The 25856-nt window shown below is 37.0% G+C and overlaps 1 protein-coding gene across 4 annotated transcripts in view; it reads right to left on the bottom strand.

Moving 5' to 3' along the window:
• The window catches only part of ZDHHC15 (zinc finger DHHC-type palmitoyltransferase 15), a 95451-nt gene that overhangs the window by 17643 nt on the left and 51952 nt on the right, over nt 1-25856 (bottom strand). For 2 of the 4 annotated variants that reach the window (XM_015461638.3, XM_015461637.3), the window contains 6 exons: nt 24441-24510; nt 22683-22715; nt 21852-21972; nt 16959-17091; nt 15012-15138; nt 12739-12842 (listed from right to left, as the gene is read on the bottom strand). In XM_015461638.3, the coding sequence (XP_015317124.1) occupies nt 12739-12842; nt 15012-15138; nt 16959-17091; nt 21852-21972; nt 22683-22715; nt 24441-24510 (588 nt within the window). Of the gene's footprint in view, nt 1-711; nt 763-5577; nt 5657-12738; nt 12843-15011; nt 15139-16958; nt 17092-21851; nt 21973-22682; nt 22716-24440; nt 24511-25856 lie in introns of all 4 variants that reach the window. The other 2 variants (XR_003033440.2, XM_003588152.6) reach the window with 2 other exon arrangements.

Below are 25856 nucleotides of genomic sequence, written 5' to 3'. Positions count from 1 at the left end.
TATGATCATTTTGAATTAAATTTTGTACATGTTGTGAGCTGTAGGTGTAGGTATGTCCAATTATTCTATCACTGTTTGTTGAAGACTGTATGTTCTCCACTGAATTACCCTTGTATCTTTGTGTAAAAATCAGCTGAACATCTTTATGTGTCTATGTAGTTTATTTTTTATTCTGTTCCATTGGTTCATAGGTCTGTTCCTTTGGTTAATATCACACTGTCTTGACTACTATAGCATTATAGTATGTCTTAAAATTGGAAGTTTGAGTCCTTCAATTTTGTATTTTTTTTTCAGAATTGTTTTGACTATTCTAGTTTCCTTACGTTTACATATAAATTTTAGTGTCAGCTTGTCTATCTATACAAAAAACTTTAACTAAAATTAAAATCTGAATTAGGATTATATTAAATGTCTATAAATTTTGGGAGTATTGACATCTTAATTATATGGAATCTTCTGACCCATAAGCATAGTATATATGTCTGTTTATTTAGGTCTTCCATGCCTTTTTCATCAATGTTTTATAAGTTTCAGCATATAGATATTATGTGTGATTTGTTAAATATATATCTAGTTATTTACTTTTTTTGAAGTTATTGTGAATGGTATTGTATTTTTGATTTTGGTTTCCCAATTGTGCAATGCTAGTATATAGGAATATAAATAGATGTTTGTCCATTGATCTTGTGTGCTGTGAACTTGATAACTTACTCATTAGTTCTAGGAGTTTTTGTAGATTCTTAATGTAGACAATCATGACATCTGCAAAGAGAGATAATTTTACTTCTTTTCCAATTATAGTGACTTTTATTTCCTTTCTTAGCCCTATTTCATGTGTTAGGTGGAGAAGGCAATGGCAACCCACTCCAGTATTCTTGCCTGGAAAATCCCATGGATGGAAGAGCCTTGTAGGCTGCAGTCCATGGGGTCGCTAAGAGTTGGGCACGACTGAGCGACTTCACTTTTACTTTTCACTTTCATGCATTGGAGAAGGAAATGTCAACCTACTCCAGTATTCTTGCCTGGAGAATCCCAGGGACAGAGGAGCCTAGTGGGCTGCCATCTATGGGGTCGCACAGAGTCGGACATGACAGAAGCGACTTAGCAGCAGCAGCAGCAGCAGCATATGTTAGGACTTTCCTATGATATGGAATGACAGTGATAAGAGAGACTATATGAAGTTGTGGTTAACAAAGGAAAGAACTACTGGTAAACAGTGAAAACTTATCAGATCAGTTTAAGTTGAAGGTCACAAATGTGTAGTCTCAGCTGTGTTATTTCTAATCAGTTGCAGTGAGTATTTATAACCAGTTGTATTATTTTTGTAGTAGTTCTCAGCAGCCTGAGTATAGAAATGGAGAAGGCAGATGGCTGGATTTGATCTGGAGTTTGGATTTTTGCTGGCTAAAGCAATGAAGTTAGGGAGAAAAGAATATTGCCGAGAGAGAGAGGTTGAAGTGTTAAGGCTTGACAGAGAAGGAAGTAATCCATGTAAAAAGTTTGTTTTTACTTATATTTTGATATAATTCCTTTCAGTGTTTCCCTACATACATAGATATATTTTAATACTTAAAACTTTTATATTAAAATTAAAAATACTATTCTATAATGTTTTCAAGGTCCATCCCATGTTGTAGCATGCATTTCTTTGGTTGCCAAATGGCATTCCATTGTACAGATATACTGCATTTTGTTTATCTATTCATCAGTAGATGGATATTAGTGTTTCTGTTTTTTGGGTATTATGAATAGTGCTGCTGTGAGCATTCATGCAGGAGTTTTTGGGCATATGATTTTCATTTTTCTTGGTTATATACAAAGAAGTGGAATTGCTGGGGCGTATGGTAATTTTAGACATGAACAATGGACATGAACTTGGGCAAACTCTGGGAGATGGTGAGGGACAGAGAGGCCTGGCATGCTGTGGTCCATGGGGTCACAAAGAGTTGGACAGGACTTGGCAACTGAATGACAATAATGGTAATTTTATGTTTAACATACTAAAGGGCTTCCAAGCTGTTTTCCAAAGTGACTGCTCCATTCTGTACTGCCACCAGAAGTGTATGAAGGTTCTAATTTCTCTGAATCCTCACCAACACTTGTTATTATCTGTCTTCTGGATTATAGCCATCATCTGTTGTTGTTTAGTCACTAAATCTTTAGCAACCCCATGGACTGTGGCCCACCAGGCTTCTCTGTCCATGGGATTTCCCAGGCAAGAATACTGGACTAGGTTGCCACTTCCTTCTCCAGGGGGCTTCCTGACCCAGAAATTGAACCTGTATCTCCTGCATTGGCAAGTGGATTTTTTACCACTGAGCCACCAGGAAATCCCATGGATGAAGGAACCTGGTGGGGCATGGTCCATGGAGTTGCAAAAGAGTCAGATATGACTTAGTGACTGAACAACAATGACAATAGCCATTCTAGTGGTTATTAAATGGTATCTTGTTATTTTGACTTGCATTCCTTAATAGGTAATGATGTTAAGCATCTTTTCATGTGCTTATTGGTCACTTGTATGTGGAGAAATATCTATTCAAATCCCTTGCTCATTAAAATATGTATCATCTTTTTACCATAGAATTGTAAGAGCTCTTTATATTGATGTATTCTACATACAAATCTCCTATCAAATATTTGATTTACACATGTTTTCTTCCAAAAGATCACATATTGTATGATTCCATGGAATCATGGATTATATGGAATGTCCAGAGTAGGCAAATCTATAGAGATAGAAAGTAGATTAGTGGTTTCCTATAGGTGGGAGTGGAGGCATGGGGAGTAACTAGTAATGAGTATGGGGTTTCTTTTGTAGGCAATGAAAATGTTCTAAAATTGATTGTGGTAATGGTTATATGACTGTGAATATCCAAAAAACCACTGAATTGTACACTGTTGTGGTCAAATTACATGGTATGTGAACTATATCTCAATAAACTTTTCAGAATTAAACTGCACTCATACAGCTTTTCCACATAATCTTATGAATTATTCTTCAAAATAATTACTTTTAACAGTACATAATAGTTCACCATAATGATTTGGTAATTTATTTCACCATTCCTATATTGTTAGATATTTAATTTTGTTTTCAATTTTCTGGTATTATAATAAATTGATGATGAATAGTCATGCAGATCTCTGATGACTTCATTAAAATTAAAATACATTTCTAAAATGTAGTTATCAGATAAAATTACATGAAATATTTAAGGTTTTTATATATGTTATATATTTTGCCCTCAAAAAATTATCTGTGAATTTAACCTTACATCATCAGCACCTGTTCTTGCCAACATTACAAAAATTGGCTTCTTTAGTAGACAAAAATTAATATCTAGGGTTATTTTAATTTGCATTTCTTTCTACTGAAGTTGAGTAATTTTCATGTTTTTTTTAACTTTTATTTTGTTGATTATTCCCAACCTTTGTAGAATTTCCAACTGTTGTGTTGTTCCTTCTTTTACTGATTTGTAAGATCTTTGTAAATTGAGGATGCTAAATTGTGTGTTACAAAAAAATTTTTGTGTTACATATTTTGCAAATGTTTCTACAAATTTGACTTTTCATTTCAAAGAAAATATCATTGAGAATCAGTGTTTTTGTGTGTAAAAAATTATGGCAATAATTTTTTTTATACATAAAAATTTGAGAAAAAATGAAAAAATATGCTAGCCTTTGTTAATCATAAGTTGTAAATAGAGAGGTATTCACTTTATCCTTTATATTTTAATTTTTAAACTTTTCAAAAGAAAAAAAGAAAAACATGTATAAAATATCTAATAATTTAGAAATACATAACTTATTCAACCATTCTCCTATTGATAGACATTCAAGTTGTTTTCCATTTGGAGCTTTCACAAACATCACTGTAGTGATTATGTATAATTCTTAATATGTTGATAAACTTTGAAATGATTGTACTATTCTGCCTTCTCATGTTCCCACTTTTCTATTATTAGAACATGACTATGTTGTTCCCACAAAATTGATTAGTTAATTTATTTGAACAGGGTACAATGGGAAAAGCATTGCTTAAAGGCAATTTTGCTTACCTACAGAATCATATAAAAATGTATTTTATGGCTTCATATTTACCCAAGATATTATGAAAAAAGGGCATGGTCAAATAAATTTTGAAAAAACTTATTCCACTTTTGGGGATTCACAAAACTGCTTAGCATATTATCAGTCTTGACAAGTACTGCACTAAAGACAAAGTTCCATGATCTGCATATAAGAAAATAACTTCAGTCATGTAACTTCAGGGGGCTACTACAATCCCCTCTTGGAGAGTGACAAAACTTATTTGCATAGTTCCTATGGTAAAGATAACTCTATAATATGGATGAAGGGTTTCCTAAATTTATTTCACCAAATAACTTTTCCCTGTTAACATCTACTAATATGTCAAAGAATACCCATAGTAAAATGCTAAAATAAGAAAATTAGGAAGATAAACACCATGGATAACTTAAATCTAAGTACGAGTACCACAAAAGTGTCAAACATTTCATTAGGACTTTGGATAAGAAGACAGATTTAATTCTTTCCTCTTTTAAACCTTTAATTATAAGTGAAGGTGCACAGTAAATATAGCAAATCAGGTTTTTAAATGTAGTACTATAGTAGAAAGGGCATAATCTGAAGTCAGACAGACCTCAGTTGCAGTGTTAGGTTATTTACATAGTAGCTAGATAGGTGGTTTAACTTCTTTGGACTTCAGGTTTCTCATTAAAATGGGGATAGTAACATTCACCTCGAAGAGTTGATGTGAGCATTAAGTGAGATAACATATGTCAAGTACACAGTAAAGTGACTGGCATATAGAAAATCTTATATAGCGTCTATACTGGTTCATAGTAGGGTTCTGTAAGGTAAAGAAGTGAAGACCTGAGAGCCAACAGATTGACGGCCTCTGAATAATTGCCAGATTTTTCATGGGAATGGAACTGGAGGCTTATCAGATCAGTTTCAAGCTCCACGGTATTTTTTTTTTACTAAAAATTTTCCTTTGATACTAAATTACATTGAGTTTACTTACCTGTGAATGTTGCAAAGGGAAGGCTGTTTAGCTTTTCATTAGGTCAAAGAGAATCCCATGTGTAAGGCTGCCTACCACTGATGAACAAATTAATAGCATTTTGGGAGAGTGGGAGCGTAGGGATTGTGCTTTTTGCTTGTTTATGGGTAAGAGTAGGTTTTTAACTGACATAATGGAGTCAGGCAAAAAAAAAAAAACACCTATGTGTAATCTTTTTCATTTCAGAGACCTGAAATGCAGCAGGACAAGAAGGCAAAAACCTAAACGAGATGTTTGACTGTTTCTGAATACCCTGGGGTCTTTTAGGCAAAGTTAATAGTGTGAGTTTGCAGGGAGTAAGGGCATCTTTTTCAGTACACTACACAGGGAACTTATGTATAGAACTTCTGCTTATGTTAATAATAAAAGATAGAATAATTTAACATCTTGTTTGCCTGGTGAGAATTTACTCCTTTTCTAGTTCAGCTCCCCAGACTGCTTCTTAGCAGTCCAGTTATTTCTCTATGTGCTTTTCTCAGAACACTGACCTGTTTGAGAGATGCAGGAGATGTAAAAGCTGCTATGTTTCTGTTTCCACGGCAAGAGATGATGATCCTTCTGGATAATCTGTAAGGTTGAAAAGTGAAGGTAAACAAATGTCCTTTCTCTTGTATGGCTGGGTATTCATTCATTGGCATACTTCCTTCTCAGGCAATCCCTGGAGGCAGCAGACATCTACAAATATCTAAAGACTGGTGTGTTATCTACTGAAGCACTTGCAACCAGTCCAAGCATTCACATTTAAAGAGTAGTCAGCCTGCTGTACTATGCACTAAGATTATTTTATTTGTCAGCATTATCTGATCTATAATAGTGGCTAGTATTTGACTTAACTAGCTGTGATGACAGCTTAACATCATTTGGCTTTAATGGAATATTTAGGCTTCCCTGGTGGCTCAGATGGTAAAGCATCTGTCTGCAATGCAGGAGACCTGGGTTCAATCCCTGGGTTGTGAAGATCCCCTGGAGAAGGAAATGGCAGCCCACTCCAGTATTCTTGCCTGGAAAATCCCATGGACCGCGGAGCCTGGTAGGCTATGGTCCAGGAGTTCGCACAGAGTCGGACACGACTGAGCAACTTCACTTTCACTTTACTTTCACTAACAACATTACTCTGTTTTGTTATTCCACTGGACATAATTGAGATAGCTGTTATAGCACTTTAGGTGTTGGTGTGTTTTTAAAAAGGAATGATATATCTCGAAAATAAGAAGCTTTGGAATCAACAAGCAACATTATTTACAGTAGAGATTTCTTGTTTCCAATCCCCAGCCTATTGAGGAGCAAGTTCAGTTCAGTCACTCAGTTCTGTCTGACTCTTCGCCACCCCATGGACTGCAGCACGCCAGGCTTCCCTGTCCATCACCAACTCCCAGAGCTTGCTCAAACTCATGTTCATCGAGTTGGTGATGCCATCCAACCATTTCATCCTCTGTCGTCCCCTTCTCCTCCTACCCTCAATCTTTCCCAGCATCAGGGTCTTTTCCAATGAGTCAGTTCTTCGTGTCAGGTGGCCAGAGTATTGGAGCTTTGCTTCAGCATCCAATGAATATTCAGGACTGATTTCCTTTAGGATTGACCGGTTGGATTTCCTTGCAGTCCAAGGGACTCTCAAGAGTCTTCTCCAACACCACTGTTCAAAAGCAGCAATTCTTCAGCACTCAGCTTTCTTTGTAGTCCAACTCTCACATCCATACATGACTACTGGAAGAACTATAACTTTGATAAACAGACCTTTGTCAGCAAAGTAATGTCTCTGCTTTTTAATATGCTGCCTAGGTTGGTCATAACTTTACTTCAGAGGAGCAAGCATCTTTAAATTTCATGGCTGCAGTCACCATCTGCAGTGATTTTTGAGCCTAAGAAAATAAAGTCTGTCACTGTTTCCATTGTTTCCCCATCTATTTGACGTGAAGTGATGAGACCAGATGCCATGATCTTGGTTTTCTGAATGTTGAGTTTTAAGCCAACTTTTCCACTCTCCTCTTTCATTTTCATCAAGATCTCTTTAGTTCCTCTTTGCTTTCTGCCATACAGGTGGTATCATCTGCATATCTGAGGTTATTGATATTTCTCCTGGCAATCTTGATTCCAACTTGTGCTTCATCCAGCCCAGAATTTCGCATGATGTACTCTGCTTATAAGTTAAATAAGCAGGGTGACAATATACAACCCTGAAGTACTCCTTTCTCAATTTGGAACCAGTCTGTTGTTCCCTGTCCAGTTTTAACTGTTGCTTCTTGACCTGCATACAGATGTCTCAGGAGGCAGGTAAGGTGGTCTGGTATCACCATCTCTTTAAGAATTTTACACAGTTCATTGTGATCCACACAGTCAAAGGCTTTGGCATAGTCAATAAAGCAGAAGTAGATGTTTTTCTGGAATTCTCTTGCTTTTTCTATGATCCAACTGATGTTGGCAATTTGATCTCTGGAGCCAACTTATGGAGCAAGATGGTGGAATAGAAGGACATGCACTCATCTTCTCCTGTGAGAACTCCAAAGTTGCAACTCGCTGCTGAACAACCATTGACAGGAGAATGTTGGATCTCATCAAAAACTGAAACCCCACATCCAAGGGCAAAGGAGAAACCCAAGCAAGACTGTAGGAGGGGCGAAATCATGTTTAGAATCAAACTCAATACCTTCCAGAGATGCTCAGTAGGCTCAAACAAAACCTTTTGTGCACCAGGACTCAGAGACCCCACAGAGACTGAGCCAGACCTGCCTTTGAGTGTTTGACTGTCTACTGTGGAGGCGTGGGTCAGCAGTGGCCTGCTGCAGGGGCAAGGGCTCTGGGTGCAGTAGACCTGAGTCACACAGCCTGTGGCATAAGCCATCTTGGAGGAGTTCGCCATTAACCCCACCATAGAGCCACTGAGCAGACAACCCACAAACTGCAGAACAATGATACCAAAGAAATTCTTGTATTGTTAAGAAAGTTCTAGGATCCACAAGAGATTTCCCAACCTGGGGATCTGGCAAAGGGAATGAGAACCCCCAGGAATTTGACCTTGTAGGCCAGTGGGATTTGATTACAGAACTTACACAGGACTGGGGAAACAGACTCTTGGAGGGCACAAACAAAACCTTGTGCATACCAGGACCCAGGAGAAAGGAGCAGTGACCCCCACAAGAGACTGGCCCAGACTTGCCTATGAGTGTCCAGGAGTCTCCGGTAGACGTGTGGGTCAAAAGTGTGCTGCTGCAGGGTCAGGGGCACTGAATAAAACAGTGCATGAACAGGACCTTTTAAAGGAGGTCACCATTATCTTCATTACCCCTAATAGTTTGGTCTCAGGTCAAACAACAGGGAGGGAAGACAGTCCCACCCTTCAACAGAAAATTTGATTAAAGATTTACTGAGAATGGACCCACCCATGAAAAAGCCCCAGTTTCTTCCACTGTCAATCTCTCCCATCAGGAAGCTTCCATAAAACTCTTATCCTTATCAGAGGGAAGACAGGATAAAAATCACAATCAAAGAAAACTAATCAAACTGATCACATGGACCACAGCCTTGTCTAACTCAATGAAACTATGAGCCATGTCATGTAGGGCCACTCAAGATGGATGGGTCATAGTGGAGAGTTCTGACAAAACGTGGTCCACTGGAGAAGGGAATGGCAAGCCACTTCAGTATTCTTGTCTTGAGAACCCCATGAACAGTATGAAAAGGCAAAAAGATATGACACTGAAAGATGAACTCCCCAGGTCGGTAGACACCCAATACGCTACTGGAGAAGAGTGGAGAAATAACTCCAGAAATAATGAAGAGACAGAACCAAAGCGAAAACAATGCCCAGTTGCGGATGTGACTGGTGATGGAAGTAAAGTCTGATGCTATAAAGAGCAATATTGCATAGGAACCTGGAATGTTAGATCCATGAATCAAGGCAAATTGGAAGTGGTCAAATAGCAGATGGCAAGAGTGACATCGACATTTTAGGAATCAATGAACTAAAGTGTACTGGAATGAGTGAGTTTAATTCAGATGACCATTATATCTACTACTGTGGGCAAGAATCCGTTAGAAGAAATGGAGTAATCCTCATAGTCAATAAAAGAGTCTGAAATGCAATACTTGGATGCAGTCTCAAAAACAACTGAATGATCTGTGTTCATTTCCAAGGCAAACCATTCGATATCATGGTAATCCAAGTCTATGCCCCAACCACTAATGCTGAAAAAGCTGAAGTTGAACAGTTCTATGAAGACCTACAAGACCTTCTAAAATTAACACCAAAGATGTCCTTTTCATCATAGGGGACTGGAATGCAAAAGTAGGAAGTCAAGAGATACCTGGAGTAACAGGCAAGTTTGGCCTTAGAGTACAAAATGAAGGAGGGCAAAAGCTAACAGAGTTTTGCCAAGAGAATGCACTGGTCATAGCAAACACCCTCTTCCAACAACACAAGAGAAGACTCTACACATGGGCATCATCAGATGGTCAATAGCAAAATCAGATTGATTTTATTCTTTGCAGCCAAAGATGGAGAAGTTCTATACAGTCAGCAAAAACAAGACTGGGAGCTGACTGTGGCTCAGATCATGAAGTCCTTATTGAAAAATTCAGACTTAAATTGAAGAAAGTAGGAAAAACCACTAGACCATTCAGTTATGACCTAAATAAAATCCCTTATGATTATACAGTGGAAGTGACAAATAGATTCAAGGGATTTGATTTGATAGACAGAGTGCCTGAAGAACTTTGGACAGAGGTTCATGACATTGTACAGGAGGCAGTGATCAAGACCATCCCCAATAAAAAGAAACGATAAAAGGCAAAATGGTTGTCTGAGAAGGCCTTACAAATAGCTGAGAAAAGAAGAGAAGTGAAAGGCAAAGCAGGAAAGGAAAGATATACCCATTTGAATGCAGAATTCCAAAGAATAGCAAGGAGAGATAAGAAAGCCTTCCTAAGTGATCAATGCAAAGAAATAGAGGAAAACAATAGAATGGGAAAGACTAGAGATCTCTTCTAGAAAATTAGAGATACCAAGGGAACATTTCACGCAAAGATGTGCACAAAAAGGTACAGAAATGGTATGGACCTAACAGAAGCAGAAGATATTAAGAAGAAGTAAAAATACACAGAAGAACTACATTAAAAAGATTTTCATGACCCAGATAACCATGATGGTGTGACCACTCACCTAGAGCCAGATATCCTGGAATGTGAAGTAGTGGGCCTTAGGAAGTATCACTAAGAACAAAGCTAGTGGAGGCAATGGAATTCCAGAATGGCACTGAAACATGTATAATATCATATATGAAACGAATCGCCAGTCCAGGTTTGATGCATGATACAGGATGCTTGGGGCTGGTGCACTGGGACAACCCAGAGGGATGGTATGGAGAGGGAGGAGGGAGGGGGGTTCAGGATTGGGAACACGTGTATACCTGTGGCGGATTCATGTTGATGTATGGCAAAACCAATACAATATTGTAAAGTAATTAACCTCCAATTAAAATAAATAAATTTATATTAAAAAATAATAAAAATAAAATAAGCATACCAGTTAAAAAAAATAGATTAGTAGTGAGGAACTACTATATAGCACAGGGAACTCTATTCAATATTCTGTAATAACCCATATGGGAAAAGAATCTGAAAAAGAATTGATGTATGCTATTTGTATAACTGAATCACTTTGCTGTATACCTGAAAGTAACACAACACTGTAAATTAGCTATGGTGGTGGTGGTTTAGTTGCTAAGTCATGTCTGACTCTTGTGACCCCATGGACTGTAGCCCACCAGGCTCCTCTGTCCATGGGATATTCCAGGCAAGAATACTGGAGTGGGTTGCCATTTCCTTCTCCAGGGGATCTTCCTGACCCAGGAATCGATCCTGGGTCTCCTGCATTGCAGGCAGATTCTTTACTGACTGAGCTATGAGGGAAGTCATAAATTAGCTATACTCCAATATAAAATAAAAATTAAATTACAAAAGATGAAAAATTAAGGTAATAAGTGATGAAATGGTCAGAATTTGCTGTGGTAGTCAAATGGGATTTTATTCTATATATGTTTTATTACTTCAATCATTCATATGTTTATGAATTATTTATATTGTTAAAATTAATAAAAAGTCATAAGAACCACAGAAAATCTTCTCAGAACAATACATTGATCTGTCACTTTTCATTTGCAGATTTTTTTCTATGCATGTAGATACATTAATCTCATCAGAGAAATCTCTTTAATCTCTTGACTTCATAAAGGTGTTTCTTTACCTCATATGTTGCTGTACTAAAATAAGGCTGCTGCTGCTGCTGCTAAGTCGCTTCAGTTGTGTCCAAGTCTGTGCGACCCCATAGATGGCAGCCCACCAGGATCCCTGGTCCCTGGGATTCTCCAGGCAAGAACACTGGAGTGGGTTGCCATGTCCTTCTCCAATGCATGAAAGTGAAAAGTGAAAGTGAAGTTGCTCAGTCGTGTCCAACTCTTAGCAACCCCATGGACTGCAGCCTACCAGGCTCCTCCATCCATGGGATTTTCCAGGCAAGAGTACTGGAGTGGGGTGCCATTGCCATCTCCAAAATAAGGCTGGCATCTACCTACTGTACAGCACAGGGTACTATACTCAGTATTTTGTAATAACCTACAAGGGAAAAGAATCAGAGTCAGCAGGGGGAGGTAAAAGGAGTTGCTTGTGTTAATAAGTTCTTTGGACTGGGTACGAGCTCCTTCCTTTTCTATCTATAGATTTGGCACCATTTTGTCTTACTTAGTCTTAGTGACAATGCCTTATTCTAAAACTGGACTTCTGGTAGAGAAATAACTAGATATCTAACTGGGGAAACATTTAGATAGGCTTGTTTCCCACCTCTTCTCCCCACCTCAAGCCTTTTCAGGTCCTTATTCAGCTGTATTCATTCCAGGTACAGTCTGTGATAACTACTGCAAGTTCCCACTCAAAATTTCTGTCAGTTACTACATTATTGGGACCAGCCTGGTACTAACAATATAAAGAAATGTTGGAGGCACAGAAGTAAGCATAATATCACATGGAGACAAAGAACAGGTGGCAATGGAATACATGACATGAGAACTTAACTTTTAGCTCTTCAAAAAATCTCAAGATGACTCAGCAATCTGATGGGAGAAATGTGGAGGGCAAAGTTCTGTTTATTTTTCCTTTAAGGGCTGCCTTTTAGAAAAGTATACTACATGGATGTGTAGCCTTGCTCATATATACTATCATTTATTTTTTCATGCATTAGAAAATTCTAAAGCAGAATGGGAATGAGATTTTAAAGAAAATTTAACCAATGTGCATGAACCAGGGTAGAGTTTTTGCCCAATGATTGCATCAATTCAAGAAAAGCACTACAAGTTATACTGGCAGAATTGTTCACAAACATGCTTATTATGTTTCCTGATCTATCTGATTGGTTATAAGTTATAATATCACAAACTGGCAAGAAACCTTTCAAGCTTTCATCTAATCTTACCTAAGCCACCTATATTTGCTAAACAAATCTGGCTATACTTGCCTTTCTCCATCCAAACGGCACTTATGAGGTTGACATGCTTGCATAATCTTTCTGTACACTATATTCCCACTACACTACATTAGTTGTGTTAACATAGCCTTTATTAGTCTGCTGAGTGGAGAAAAGACTTCCTTCTCAACCTACTTACCTCGGTTGTCATCCTCATTTTCTTCCCAGGGCTCTTCATTTGCTAGCAATGGGTTCTGCGATTCATTCATAGACCTCATAGGGAAGGAGTGTCCATCACCAGGGCTGGTGGGAAAATGAAGGCAGTGAGATCTTGCAGCCTAGACTATTTTATGAAGGTAATATCCCTATTAGAAGTAGGAGGGAGGTTCTTAGAAATATTTAAACCCTTTAGCTTATTGGCTAAAGTCAAACTGGAATAGGCTCTTATAATAGCATCATTTAGTTACTCTATTGCTCTCAATTTCTATATCTCATTTGTTTGTCTGAATCATGTTGACTGTTTTTGTTTTTAAGCAGCTTTTTAACTTGCTTCTCACAATGCCCAGTATAGCAAAATGCACATATAGCAAGTTTCATAAATATAATTTAATGATGATTCCAATTTATACCCCATTATATTATTGCTTTGGCTCTAAATTTTCAAGAAAAATTAGCAGATTCAGAGTCACTGAATTCACTGGAGATAAGCTGCTGTTAATTGGTGATAAATAATAATGATGTCTGAATGCTCTGTTATTTCGCTTGTATGACAGAAAAGTTATTAAGGGCTGGGGAGAAAGCACCAGAGTGAGGCATTTCTTAGAGTGCAGATTCTGGGGGCCTATTATCCTACCTCAGAACTGATAGTTCCCTACAGAGGATGTAACTACACTGATTATAGGTGAGTGGGCTTTGATTTTTGCTCTTGTTCTTTATTTCAAAGGAGACTCATTGAAACTTCCCTTTGGTGGAGTGATTGTGTGTGTGTTTGTGTATGTATATGTGTGAGTGGGGTGTAAATAATTGCTGGTAATAGTTATTAATCAACATAATGCAGTAACACAGTTTTATCTTGTGATTATAGCCAGGGCAGTAGGATATACCACAGCTCTTAAATAAATGAACCTGTAAAATATTAACTGGTATAGAGGAACTATTAGGGCAATTCTCTTCATGAGAATTTTTTCTCATTTGCCAGCAAAGTTTCCTCAAATAAATTAACAAATGGATGTCTGAAGAATGGATCTAAAAGGGGACTGAAAGAAGGCTATAAGCTTTGCACCAGAGCTAGTTTGTTGATGGTAGTTTAATCTGGTACATGAAGTCACTCAGAGGACACAAGCTCATCTCTCCTTTATTGGTTTCCCTTCATTCTTGCTGAAATTATAAGAATTACCTACAGTCTCTAAATCAATCTTTGTTTGTTCTTACTTAAATTAAAAATTTTAATCCAAAACTATGAAAAGTGAAGACAAGAGAAATAATTTCTAAGACTATATTACACATAGCACTAAAAGCATTTGGGGGTATATTTTCCCTCTGTTGTTTCTTTTCTCTTTATATTTGTATATATAAAAAAACATAAGAATTCCATGTCTATTGTTCTACTAATTCCATTTCTGGGAATTTTGCTAAAGCTAGAGATAAACTAGACACAAAAATGTCCATTATGCTATTATTTCCAGCCAATAATTAGGTAACAACCTAAACATCTAACAATATGGGAAATATGTATATAGTTTGCTGTCTTTAGTCACTCAGTTATGTCCAACTCTTTGCGATCCCATTGACTGTACCCCACCAGGCTCCTCTGTCCATGGGATATATATCTATATATATCTATATATATTTATATACACATATATATTTTTCCCACTGGATGGAATATGATATAGTCAAAGGTAATGGTTATAAAGACTATGTCACAATAAGGGGAAATGTTCACTGTATTTTAAGTGAAAAATGTAAAATTCAAAATAGTATGTATACTGTGATTAAAAATACATACAAATATATATAGAAAAAATCGGTTGTTTACAAAATTCACTTATAAATGACTTGTACCAGCTTACACTGCCACAAACAAAGCATAAGAATGCTTATTTTATCACACCCTCACCTCCTGATTTATCTTCCCCGGTGGCTCAGCTGGTAAAGAATCCACCTGCAATGTGGGAGACCTGGGTTCGATTTCTGGGTTGGGAAGATCCCCTGGAGAAGGGAATGGCTACCCACTCCAGTATTCTGGCCTGGAGAATTCCATGGATTGACTCTTGCAAAGAGTCAGACATGACTGAGCGACTTTCACTTTCACTAACCTAGTAATAAAAAACTCGGGAAATAGAGTTTTACATTGAACAGATATCTGCTGCATAATTGAACAGATATCTGCTGCATAATACAGTCAAAATTAGATTGCCACTTCAAGTCATGGTCCCACATCAACTTCTTTCACTGGTAATAATTACCTACCTAGACCCAATAGGTATCAACCAGAACTTCTTATTATCTCCAAACACTTGCTGGATATTTTTGACGAAGCCAAGGTTGAACCCATTTTTCTCTGGGCCGCTCATAAACACTGGAGTACAGAAGGCCTCTATGGAAGGGCAGAGAAATTGAAGAAAAGAAGAGAGCAATAATCAGGACTATTATAATTTTACAGCTCTCCATGAACGTGACTTGTTTCTATGGTGTCTTTCTACTGTGGTACCATAGGCCCCTCATTCTTAGTTATTGCTAAATAATTTAGTAAAAACTAGCATAATTGCTTTACTACAAAGCAAGTTTTTATTAAATGCAAAGAATTGGCACTCTTTTTTTTTTTAAGGCAGAAGAAACAGGATGATAGAAATCAATGAACGGTAATGGAAATAGTATGTATTTTGTACTGCATGTAAGGAGTGAAAGACCAAATCTGAGTGCTTTATTTGAATCTAAATTGTAATAACAGCCAAATGGTCTCTATATTTAGAGCTGGTGCCAAAATAATGACACATAAAGAGACAGTAATGACATTGATTTGGTTTTGAAACATTTCAGAAATGAAGATGTTCACACTGAAGCGTGCAATGTAAGAAACTGAGTTTTACTCCAGAAAAAAAATCAATGAGTGAACTATAATCACCTCAATGACTATAGAAATTGGACCATGTTAGTCCACATTATTTTTAGATACACATTTATCCCATTAAGCAAACATTTTCACTGTTGGATTCTGGCTGCATCTAGCCATTTCCTTTTTGTTCTTTTTTCAGATTCTGTTATCATGAAGCTTTTAGTACTTTTCTATATTGTGCCTAATCTTTAAACCAAATGTGCTAATCTACCACCCTAGCAACTAAGTGCTTCATATATATTTGGTTTAGAAAATAAGTGCAAATACTTCTTAGCTGTCATAATTATTAGCAAATAAATTCCAAAAACATAGTGGCTTTCACACTATATTTTCCTCAAATTTACCTTGGCTAAACATTCAACATATAGACAATTTCTCCTTAACTCTCATGCACTGATTTGTATACAGTATAAATATTTGTTTCACCATGAAAACAACTGTTGTACTGGATCCATCAGAAATACAGTTCTACAAATAACAGCCCAGAGTATAGTGTAATGGAAAATTTTTCATTTCTTGTGCTCATTTTCTATAGACTTACTTGTTCAATGTGTTTATCTCATTCCCACAGTCCCTACACAGGTCCTTGATAACTGTAGATATTCAATGATTTGTTGGTTTGGATTCTATCTCAGGAGAACATTTTTAGAAGTGCTCAATAAGATTTTTCTATCTTTGTTGACTTTGACCTCTGCCTTCTGATGTTCCCTTCTGTGCTGATTCTTTCCTGCACTCCCTTATGTGAACACCTTTCAGAAATTTTTATGCTGCAAATCTAGGGAGCTACCTGGGGAAGGAAATGGCAACTCACTCCAGTACTCTTGGCCTGGAAAATCCCATGGACGGAGGAGCCTGATAGGCTACAGTCCATAGGGTCGCAAAGATCCGACAGTACTGAGCGACTACACTTTATTAGCCAGTGTGTGTGTGTTAGTCGCTCAGTCGTGTCTGACTCTTTGTGACCCCATGGATTGTAGCCTGCCAGGCTTCTCTGTTCATAGGATTCTCAAGGCAAGAATACTGGAGTAGGTTGCCATTTCCTTCTCCAGCTATTACCCAGTATGAACTATAAAAATCAATGGTCACTTTTTATGTGAGGTTTTATTCACTAATGCTCTCTTTAGTCTGTAAGTTTCATTTACTACGGCTTTCTGTGTTTACATCTGTCTCTGTTTGGAGGCAAAGAAATGTCATTGCAGCTGAAATGCTTCATTCAAAGTTTTTCTCTTTCTTGGGAACAATCCACTGGTCACAGGGATATATATTCATTTTTTTTTTCTAGTCTTAATATCCAATCTTACCTAAGGTGGTTTTGTTTCTGCTGACAAGCCAACAATGGTAACCAAAGAGAATCACAAGGCTGACAAAAAACATGCAGGCCACAAAGAGGAGAAAAAGGACATGGAACTTAGAGCGAACACCAGGCAATTCCCCCTAGAAAAGAAATAGTAAACAGAAACAAAAGATTAAAGTTGTAAGGTTTCAGTAGTTTTCCTGTATTGGTTAGTACTTTTCCATATATATATAATTAAAAATATATTTTGTATAATTTTTACAAAACAGTTCTTTCTGTGGATGACCATTCCACATTATGGATATGCTTTTGGCCTATACAGCCTAAATGGATCTTTGCTTAAGTGCAGTTCAGTGTAAAATAGAGTATATAATGTGTCAGTTAGAAAAGAGTAATGTTATAAAAGAGTATGCTCAGGACATAATTAGTATGCAGTTTCTTAAAGCTTGTACTCCATTTATTTTGTAAATTATGAGTGATTGGCTAGAGGTGATCTTGAGGTTATATCATATGGTTCATCCTCTTGCCTCAAGGTGGCTTACTCTGGAATACTTTATATGTCATGTTTCTTTGGATGTATGTATGTTGAAAATGTCATAGTGATATATGTATGAAGTTAAAATACATAGGTAGTATTTTTAAATGTTCTACCTGTAAGTCATGACCTGATGTTAAAACTACTGCAAATTTTATGTGTTTTCTTAATAGCTGAATGTGCTGGTATGTTACATCCTATGAAACAGCTGTTTAGACAGTAAAATCAAGCAAGATTTGACAGGCAATTGTAGAAGTAGGTAGCTAAAGATTTTCATAGTTAGTTGAGACATCTTATTTTCCATATGGCAACAGTTTTGTTTTTTTTTTTAATGTAGCCCCTCTTGCCTGGAAGGCTTTAGTCCATGGGGTCGCTGAGGGTTGTTGGACACGACTGAGAGACTTCATTTTCACTTTTCACTTTCATGCATTGGAGAAGGAAATGGCAACCCACTCCGTGGATTGGGTTCTCCGTGGATTCTCTTGCCTGGAGAATCCCAGGGATGGGGGAGCCTGGGTGGGGTCTCACAGAGTCAGACACAACTGAAGTGACTTAGCAGCAGCAGCGTACTAGAATGAATGTTCTAAAGTTCTATAGCATGCACAGAATGTAACATTTTGTCTTCTAAAGAGAACCTTAGAAAACATTTTCAATTTTGGAGTAAGCAATTGGGAGAATGACTTTTCATTATTTCCCCCTTTCCTGTGCTGATCATTGTTTTGGTATGATGAATTGCTTTGAAATACTTCCAAATGCTCTTGAGTAATAAAGGTGATTCTTGGTTAAAGTCGATGTTGATATTAGGATCTAGTTCTACTACAGTTTGGAAAGAGAAAATTAAGGCTTAGAAACAGTTGGCAAATTCAGATATTACAGTTTTTTTCCTCTTTTTGAAGATATGAAGATATATATATATACACATACATATATTTATTTTGGTGTAAGGAAATATTAGGAGTCTTCTAGAGATTATGTGTTTGAAGGATGAAGATAAGAGGAAGTAAACTAGTCAGATGCTTTCAGCTGAGGGGTGGTCTAGGTGAAATTTGCCTGGGGGAAGAGTACTCCAGGATATAGCAACACCAAGGACTTTGACCTTCAGGAACTTTTATGTGAAGCTCCCTTTTGAAATGATCCCTCTAAAAAATTTGGCTTAACCACTCAAATTGAGTTCAATCGATTTTTCTTTCATTCATTTCAAATTTATAGGAAAGAATCTGCAGTGGTTTTTGACTGGCTGGACTTTTGTTTTCAAAATGTCTACTTTTTTATATTTTAAAGCTCACATTTATTTTACTTATCTTTCATGTTTAAATGGACAATAGCAAATGGCTGGGTAGCAGGGACTGATATAAAGTCAGTTTACACTCTGAGTAGCTGAGCTGAAAGTCTTTCCTCCCTGAATTGCTCCTACAGAAATCTCTTCTGTCCGCCAAAGCATATCTACTGTGTTGTCCTTTGATAAACTCCTTAGATATTTAGTTTTTTTGTTAGAAGAAAGTGACCCTATATTCAAAATTACCTTCTCAGGAGATAACCAAGCTAAATTACTCAAAGCAGTAACCACTAGAAGCAGTTCAGGGGAATACAGGTAGAATAATAGTATCATCTCAGTTCTAAAAGAATTCTTAGTCTCTATGAGGAGATTCTTGGCCCCATGTGAGAGGTGTATATTATTACTTTTTCATAAAGCAAATATCAATTTCCTATCAAAGTAGCTACTCTTTAAGTTATCATTGAGAGGAGAACCACAATCTGATGGTTTTCTGAATTATGTATTCCAAAGGAGGTAGAACTTCTTTATAGCAGGACCGCAATGGGCAATAAGACATGGTACAGTGTTTAAGATTACTGGGCTGAGAGTCAGTTCAAGTTCTCACTTTGAAACTTAGAAGCTGGGTGATCCTGAACAAGTCACTTAGCTACTATGACCCTCAGTTTATAATATTTAAATGAGACTAATACTTCCTTCTACCTACTTCACAAGGTTGTGGTGAGGATAAGATGAGATAATAGATATGAAAGTGCTTTGAAAATGGTAAAGTACCATACAAATGGAGGTTGCTGTTCTTAGGAACACAGCTAATCTCCTTGATACATGGTTTTTAAAATACATGGCACCATTTACTTTTCATTTTAGGGGAAGACTCAATTTAAACTGAGAAAGCCATCTTTAAACCACACCAAAGTGCTCTCTGGCTAGAGAGGCTGCAAAGAAGCATTTCTCTGAACTGTCAATGCCCTTTACATGATGAAGGCAAGCCAGGGCATGTTTCCTTGCCTCTCATCTGTCAGTATGAACTAGTCTATTGCAGAGAGAGAAAATGAAGGAATAGGAAAAGGAGAAGGCTATGTTTACCTCTGATAGTGCTTGTGAATACTGGTACATTTCTGAAGATTAATTCATATCCAGATATTATCTTTTAAGAGTAAAAGAAGCATACTGCACTGGGCTAGCATTATGGTATTTGATTACTGGCTAGGTAGGAGGGCCCAAGGCAAATGTATGAAATACAACTAGTTCTTTAACAGTAGCTTACTGTATCAAGGACCAAGTAAAGTCTGTAGTGAAGACCAAGGCTGATACTTTCCCTGCTGAATTGGATGCAGGAGATTTTCTTTATGGTCAAGGTAGTAGTTCAGTATGTGAAGAGAATGCCAAACAGGCAATGGAAACCTGGGCAATAGATAAGAGATCCTGTGATGTGGAAAGTAGCCAAAGAGACACAAGGATGATGAAGCATTTTGTATTTTGGGAAAATTTGTGAGAAAACTTCACTTCTGCTTATACTTTTGTATCCCTGAGTTGAAGATTTTGATATGCATTATATAATTATTGATTCTTAAAGTTATTAGATATGGGAATTGATTAAGCAAGCTGAGGGGAGAATGGAAAGTCCATACCTCTGTAATTTTCTACACTAGTACAGATGAAAGTACTAATTAATAATTTATATATTCTCAGCTATTTAGGTTCTTACTGCCTTGTCTTTCTCCTTTTTTCTCCAGTTTTTAATAACCTAGATTCTAGTCACTTGCTTTACCTCTCTGCTTGAGGTTCTGCTTGAGGTGAGATATTCCTGTTATACAGGCTCTTGTTCAACTCCTAAAGTAATAACTAGTAGCTCTGCCCACAACTTTTTTTGCTATACCAGTTCATTCTGGAAAGCCCTCATCATGTAAGGTTATTTCTTAATAATTGTAGTTGTGGGAAATACATATATTCTGGGGTTCTTTGGCATGAAATTAAAAAAATATATATTTTACTATACTGCTGCCAGATCCTGTAAACATATATGAACTGAAAATTTGCCTTCAATTCTTTTGGGAATAGATGCAATATAACTGATATCTTCAAGCAGAAGAAAGGTGAAAGGATTTTTTTTAAAAATATTTCATTATAATTATTGGAATAATGTTTTGAAAGGTAAAGTACTTTCAACATCTGTTTCATTTGATCTTGACAAAGAGCCAGTGAAGCAGGTAGCAGAGCCAGTATGAGAACTCAGTTATCCTAAAAGCCAACCCAGAGTTTGTCAAAGTTCAAATAAGTTCCTTAATAGGGAGAAACTGGAAAAATAAGTTCATGTCTCACTTATTTCTTCCTTTTCATTTGGTCTTTTGTGAAGATGAGTTAATGAATCTTTCCAAAAGGAATAGGGCTTCCCTGGTGGCTCAGATGTTAAAGCATCTGCCTGGAATGTGGGGGACCCAGGTTCGATCCCTGGGTTGGGAAGATCCCCTGGAGAAGGAAATGGCAACCCACTCCAGTACTCTTGCCTGGAGAATCTCATGGAGGGAAGAGCCTGGTAGGCTACAGTCCATAGGGTCACAAAGAGTCGGACACAACTGAGCGACTTTCCTTTCCTTTCCTTTTCCTTTCCTATAGGAATAGGAATCCAATAGGAATTAAATCTCCTTTGAACAGGGAATTAGAAAGTATTTTCTGGGAATGAAGGAGTACTTTGTCAGCCTTTGTCTCAGGAAACTAGGGACTTAGAATTAGTTTCAACATTTTTCAAACCTAAAATTGGTAAGAAGTAGATTTTTAAAACTTGATTAGATAAATACATTGTAAAGAATCAGTAAGAGTAAAGAGATTAGGTTCCTGGAGGCCCAACAAGGTTCTCATATGTAATAGTAAATTGTTTAACTGACATCTAAATAATAGTCTCCTAAATCTCAGAATATTTAACATGGGAGACTCGTTTACTGTTTCTTCCTTTCTGATTAATTCAGTACTAACTACTAAAAAATGTTAAAAAAAAAAAAAAGTAATTTGAACAAGGTGACAGATTGGAGCAGGTGTATTTATTCTGGGGGTGGGGACCAGAAGGGGAGACCCTTTGGGATTATTTAACTTACTCTCCAGTATTTGATGAAATAGCTGAAGACCGTTGTAGCAATGTACAGGCAATAGAGAACAGAATAAGCTAAGAACTGAAGGAAGAATTTATAGTTGGAAAATCCAATGCAGTTATTAACCCTAAAAAAGGGAAAAAAAAAAAAGAAAAACATTTGAAATCAGGATCCATTGATTTAGAACACACTGAGAGACAGTGAAATATGTTACCCCTGCTGCTTCATTTTCTGCTGTACAGAAAACAGAAATTGAAGTCCCTTAATAGGAACAGATTGGAAAAATAAGTTCATGTCTCACTTGTTTTTCCTTTTATTTATAGACACAGAAACACCTGACCTATATAATAGGTTCCTGACACACCCAAGCAAACCTGGATCTTGGATTCTGAAAACCTACTAGAATCTCAGCAACTATACTTACTATAGTATGGTATATTCTCTTTATCGTGGTTTCATACTGGTTCTCGGGGTCAGACATACAAAATTTGGAAAAGAATTGCTTAAATTAACAATCTAGAGTATTTCAAACATCAAAATGCTAAAAACAGAACTGAACTGTGTAATGTCAAAGAGAACTATCTGTGCTCTCTTTCATTATTATAGCTAATGGACAAGACACCATTAATTCTGTGACACCAGGAATTCATTGTCACACCATTGGTCGTATATTTATTCTTCCTTTAAAATGTTATGCCTTCCCTGTTACCTACACAAATACAAAGTTCAAAGAATTATGGTAGCAGAAACAGGCATTTTACAACTATGCTTAGGAAAGTAGGCATATTGAGTAACTTTGACCCTATTAGATGAGAGAAATGAATGAAAAGGACATACCATGGGCAATGATGGTCCATTTTTAAAACACACCTACAAAAGGAACAAAATACAGTGTGATAAATTTCAGAATTGAATTCAAGGTGTCCAGCAGTACTTTTACATGGTACCAGTACACTCATTTCTAGATTTCCACTATAGCTTCTCCAAAACTATTGTGTCCTCAGTTGTTCCTAGGATAAGCCAATCACTAAACTTTAGGATCTTGTTGGCAGCAAGTTACATGCCTAAAATTCAAACTTTAAAAGCCATTGGGAACTATAGGATATTGACACAGAGAATAGGTGCAAGATATCTCCCCTCACTTTACTTACTTAGTTGAATAAAAGTAAAAAATAAAACATGACTACAGCCTGTGCTTGAATCAAGGTTAAGAGAAACATGGATGAAACAAGCACTTAAGAAGGACATGAAGATTATATTTATTAGCATAAAACTGGGATTTTACAAAGCTGGAGGAATTTGAGTAATAAAATTAAGTAGCATTGACTTAGAACCCCACAAGATAAAATTATTATCCATGCCCACATGTGCTTCCCTGATGGCTCAGTTGGTAAAGAATCCGCCTGTAATGCAGGAGACCCCGGTTCAATTTCTGGGTTGGGAAGATCTGCTGGAGAAGGGATAGGCTACCCACTCCAATATTCTTGGCTTCCCTTGTGGCTCAGCTGGTAAAGAATCTGCCTGCAATGAGGGAGACCTGAGTTCGATCCCTGGGTTGGGAAGATCCCCTGGAGAAGGGAAAGGCTACCCACTCCAGTATTCTGCCCTGGAAAATTCCATGGATTGTACAGTCCATGGGGTCACAAAGAGTCGAACATGACTCAGGAACTTTCACATATTGATATAAGTAAATGATTGAATAAATAAATGAGGGAGAAGAGACAAATCTCCCATGTAGAGGAATTCCACATAATTTTTGTAGATATTGTGCCTTCAGGGTGGGGTGGGGGGAGGATAACATTCCTTTAGTGTTGGCAGCACACCGAAACTTCCTTCTACAGAGTACATTATGGAAGATAGGGTGGAGGAAGAGTAGCTTTACAGTGAAGAAATCCACAAACACTCCTCAGTCAGATGATTAGCACTGCAGTGATAAGTTATGTCTATAGTACTTACCCTTGATATGACTCAATGATTATGACTCTTAACCTCTCTAGTCTTCCTCTCCCAAAAGACATTACCCAAATCTAATCATGAGAAAAATATCAGACAAATCCTGAGAGTATTCTACAAAATATCTGACAATTCTAAAAACTGTCAAGGTTATCAAAAATAAGGAAAGTCTGAGAAACTGTCACAGCTAAGAGAAGCCTATGAAGACATGACAACTAAATGGTAACCTGGAACAGAAGACGGGTGTTAGAGAAAAACTGAGGAAATCTAAATAGTGTATGGACTTTGGTTAAAAATTTTTAAAAAATTAATGTTGGTTCATTAATTTTCACAAATGCACCATATTAACACAAGATAATAATAGGGGAAATGGTGCAGGACATATGAAAACTATGTTTACAATAATTCTATAAAGCTAAAACTGTTCTCAAATAAAATGTTTATTTTTAAAAATGTGGTTTGATTTCTCTTATCTTTAGAATAATTTGAACCATCATCATCTCTATTAGGGTATTTGGCATGTACTCAACATGACTGAAAGGAAATGCTCTTTGGGATCAACATATTAGGATAAGTCACTTGATTGTCAAGGCAATCATCAGTGGCCAAGCTCAGCCCAGGGGAATTATTGCTGTCACTTACATGGCACAGACAGAACAGTGGTGGCAGCGATCTGGCTTTATCAAATGGCACCGGTCACAGAATCTTACAGCTACAGGAAAAATAAGGTAGTTAGCATTGGTTAGGGATCAATAAGACACCAAATATCTTACTAGCCTATCTAGATGACTTGTTATACACTGATTACAGATACCCAAACTCACCTCAGTTCAAGTAAACAAGCAAAAGATCACATAAGACAATTGTGGTATGTATTTTTTCCCTGTTGGATAAATCTTAAAAGCACCTTTTGGAGGATGAGTGTAAGGGGAAAAGTTTTCATATCTGGATATTTGATCATAAAATTCTGTATTATGAAACAAACTATACTGTCAATTACTTGAGTTATTTTGGGGAAATCATTTACCCTCTGTTTAATCCAAATTTCCTATCTGAAAACAGAATTCATCATCTATCTCCTGTCTCCAGAGGTTGGGCTGTATCAGGAGGATAAAACTCCTAAGGTATGGTAAAGAGGGTGGTTCTTAGAATAAGAATTTGAATAATAGAAGAGACATTCTAGAACAATTAGTTCAATTGACCATTCTGCAGATAAAGAAAATAAAGACCTGAGCCATATCAAGTGACTTAAACAAAGTCACATAGTAAGCAAGTGACAGTGGCAGGGCTGTGACTTGTAGAGTTTTCATGACTCTTTAGTTCAGGATTCTCTTCACTTTGTAAATATGATATAAATAATATTTCTCCTTCCCTCTCTACCTTCTTCCTTCTTTTCTTTATTTCCTTAGATAAAAGACAGTTTCCTTTCCTTCTAATTTTCTCTGTGTTCATTGATAGAGTATGCCTATTTAATGTGATTATTAAGTTTAACAAAATTATGAATAATTTGAGCTAATATAAAAATTCCATCTAAAGTGTACCTTAAGCACACATAACTGATTCAACATAATGAACTATTAGTTCAGCAGAGTTTCTGTGTTCATTCTACAAGGGACATGCATGTTTAGGTCCTTCAGCATGTTTTTAAAAATATGGTCAAATGCCACTATCAAGTTTAAGCCACTCTCACTTCTAATTTAGAAGACTGCAATAATTCCTAATTATTCACTTTGCTTTCATTCTTGCCCCTTCACAATACATTCTTTACAGAATAGCCAAATGATTTGTCAAAATCTAAATGAGATCTTATCACTCTCCACTAAAAACCTTCAATGGATTTCCAACACTCTTAGCATGGCAAGTCCTCATTTTTTGTCCAAGCTGCGTGGCTTGCAGGATCTTAGTTCCCCAACCAGGGACTGCACCTGGCCCCAGCAATTGAAAGCGCTGAGTCCTAACCACTGGACCACCAGGGAATTTTTACAAGTAATTTTTTCTTATTTGAGTCCCAGATCATATGACATTGCCTCAGAGAAGCCCTCTCTATAACTGTGTATC

Source organism: Bos taurus, chromosome X (genome assembly GCF_002263795.3).
Source record: "Bos taurus isolate L1 Dominette 01449 registration number 42190680 breed Hereford chromosome X, ARS-UCD2.0, whole genome shotgun sequence".
Classification (NCBI taxonomy): domain Eukaryota; kingdom Metazoa; phylum Chordata; class Mammalia; order Artiodactyla; family Bovidae; genus Bos; species Bos taurus.
The sequence above is the reverse complement of the archived record's forward strand: the minus strand, read 5'-3'. Positions and strand labels throughout refer to the sequence as shown.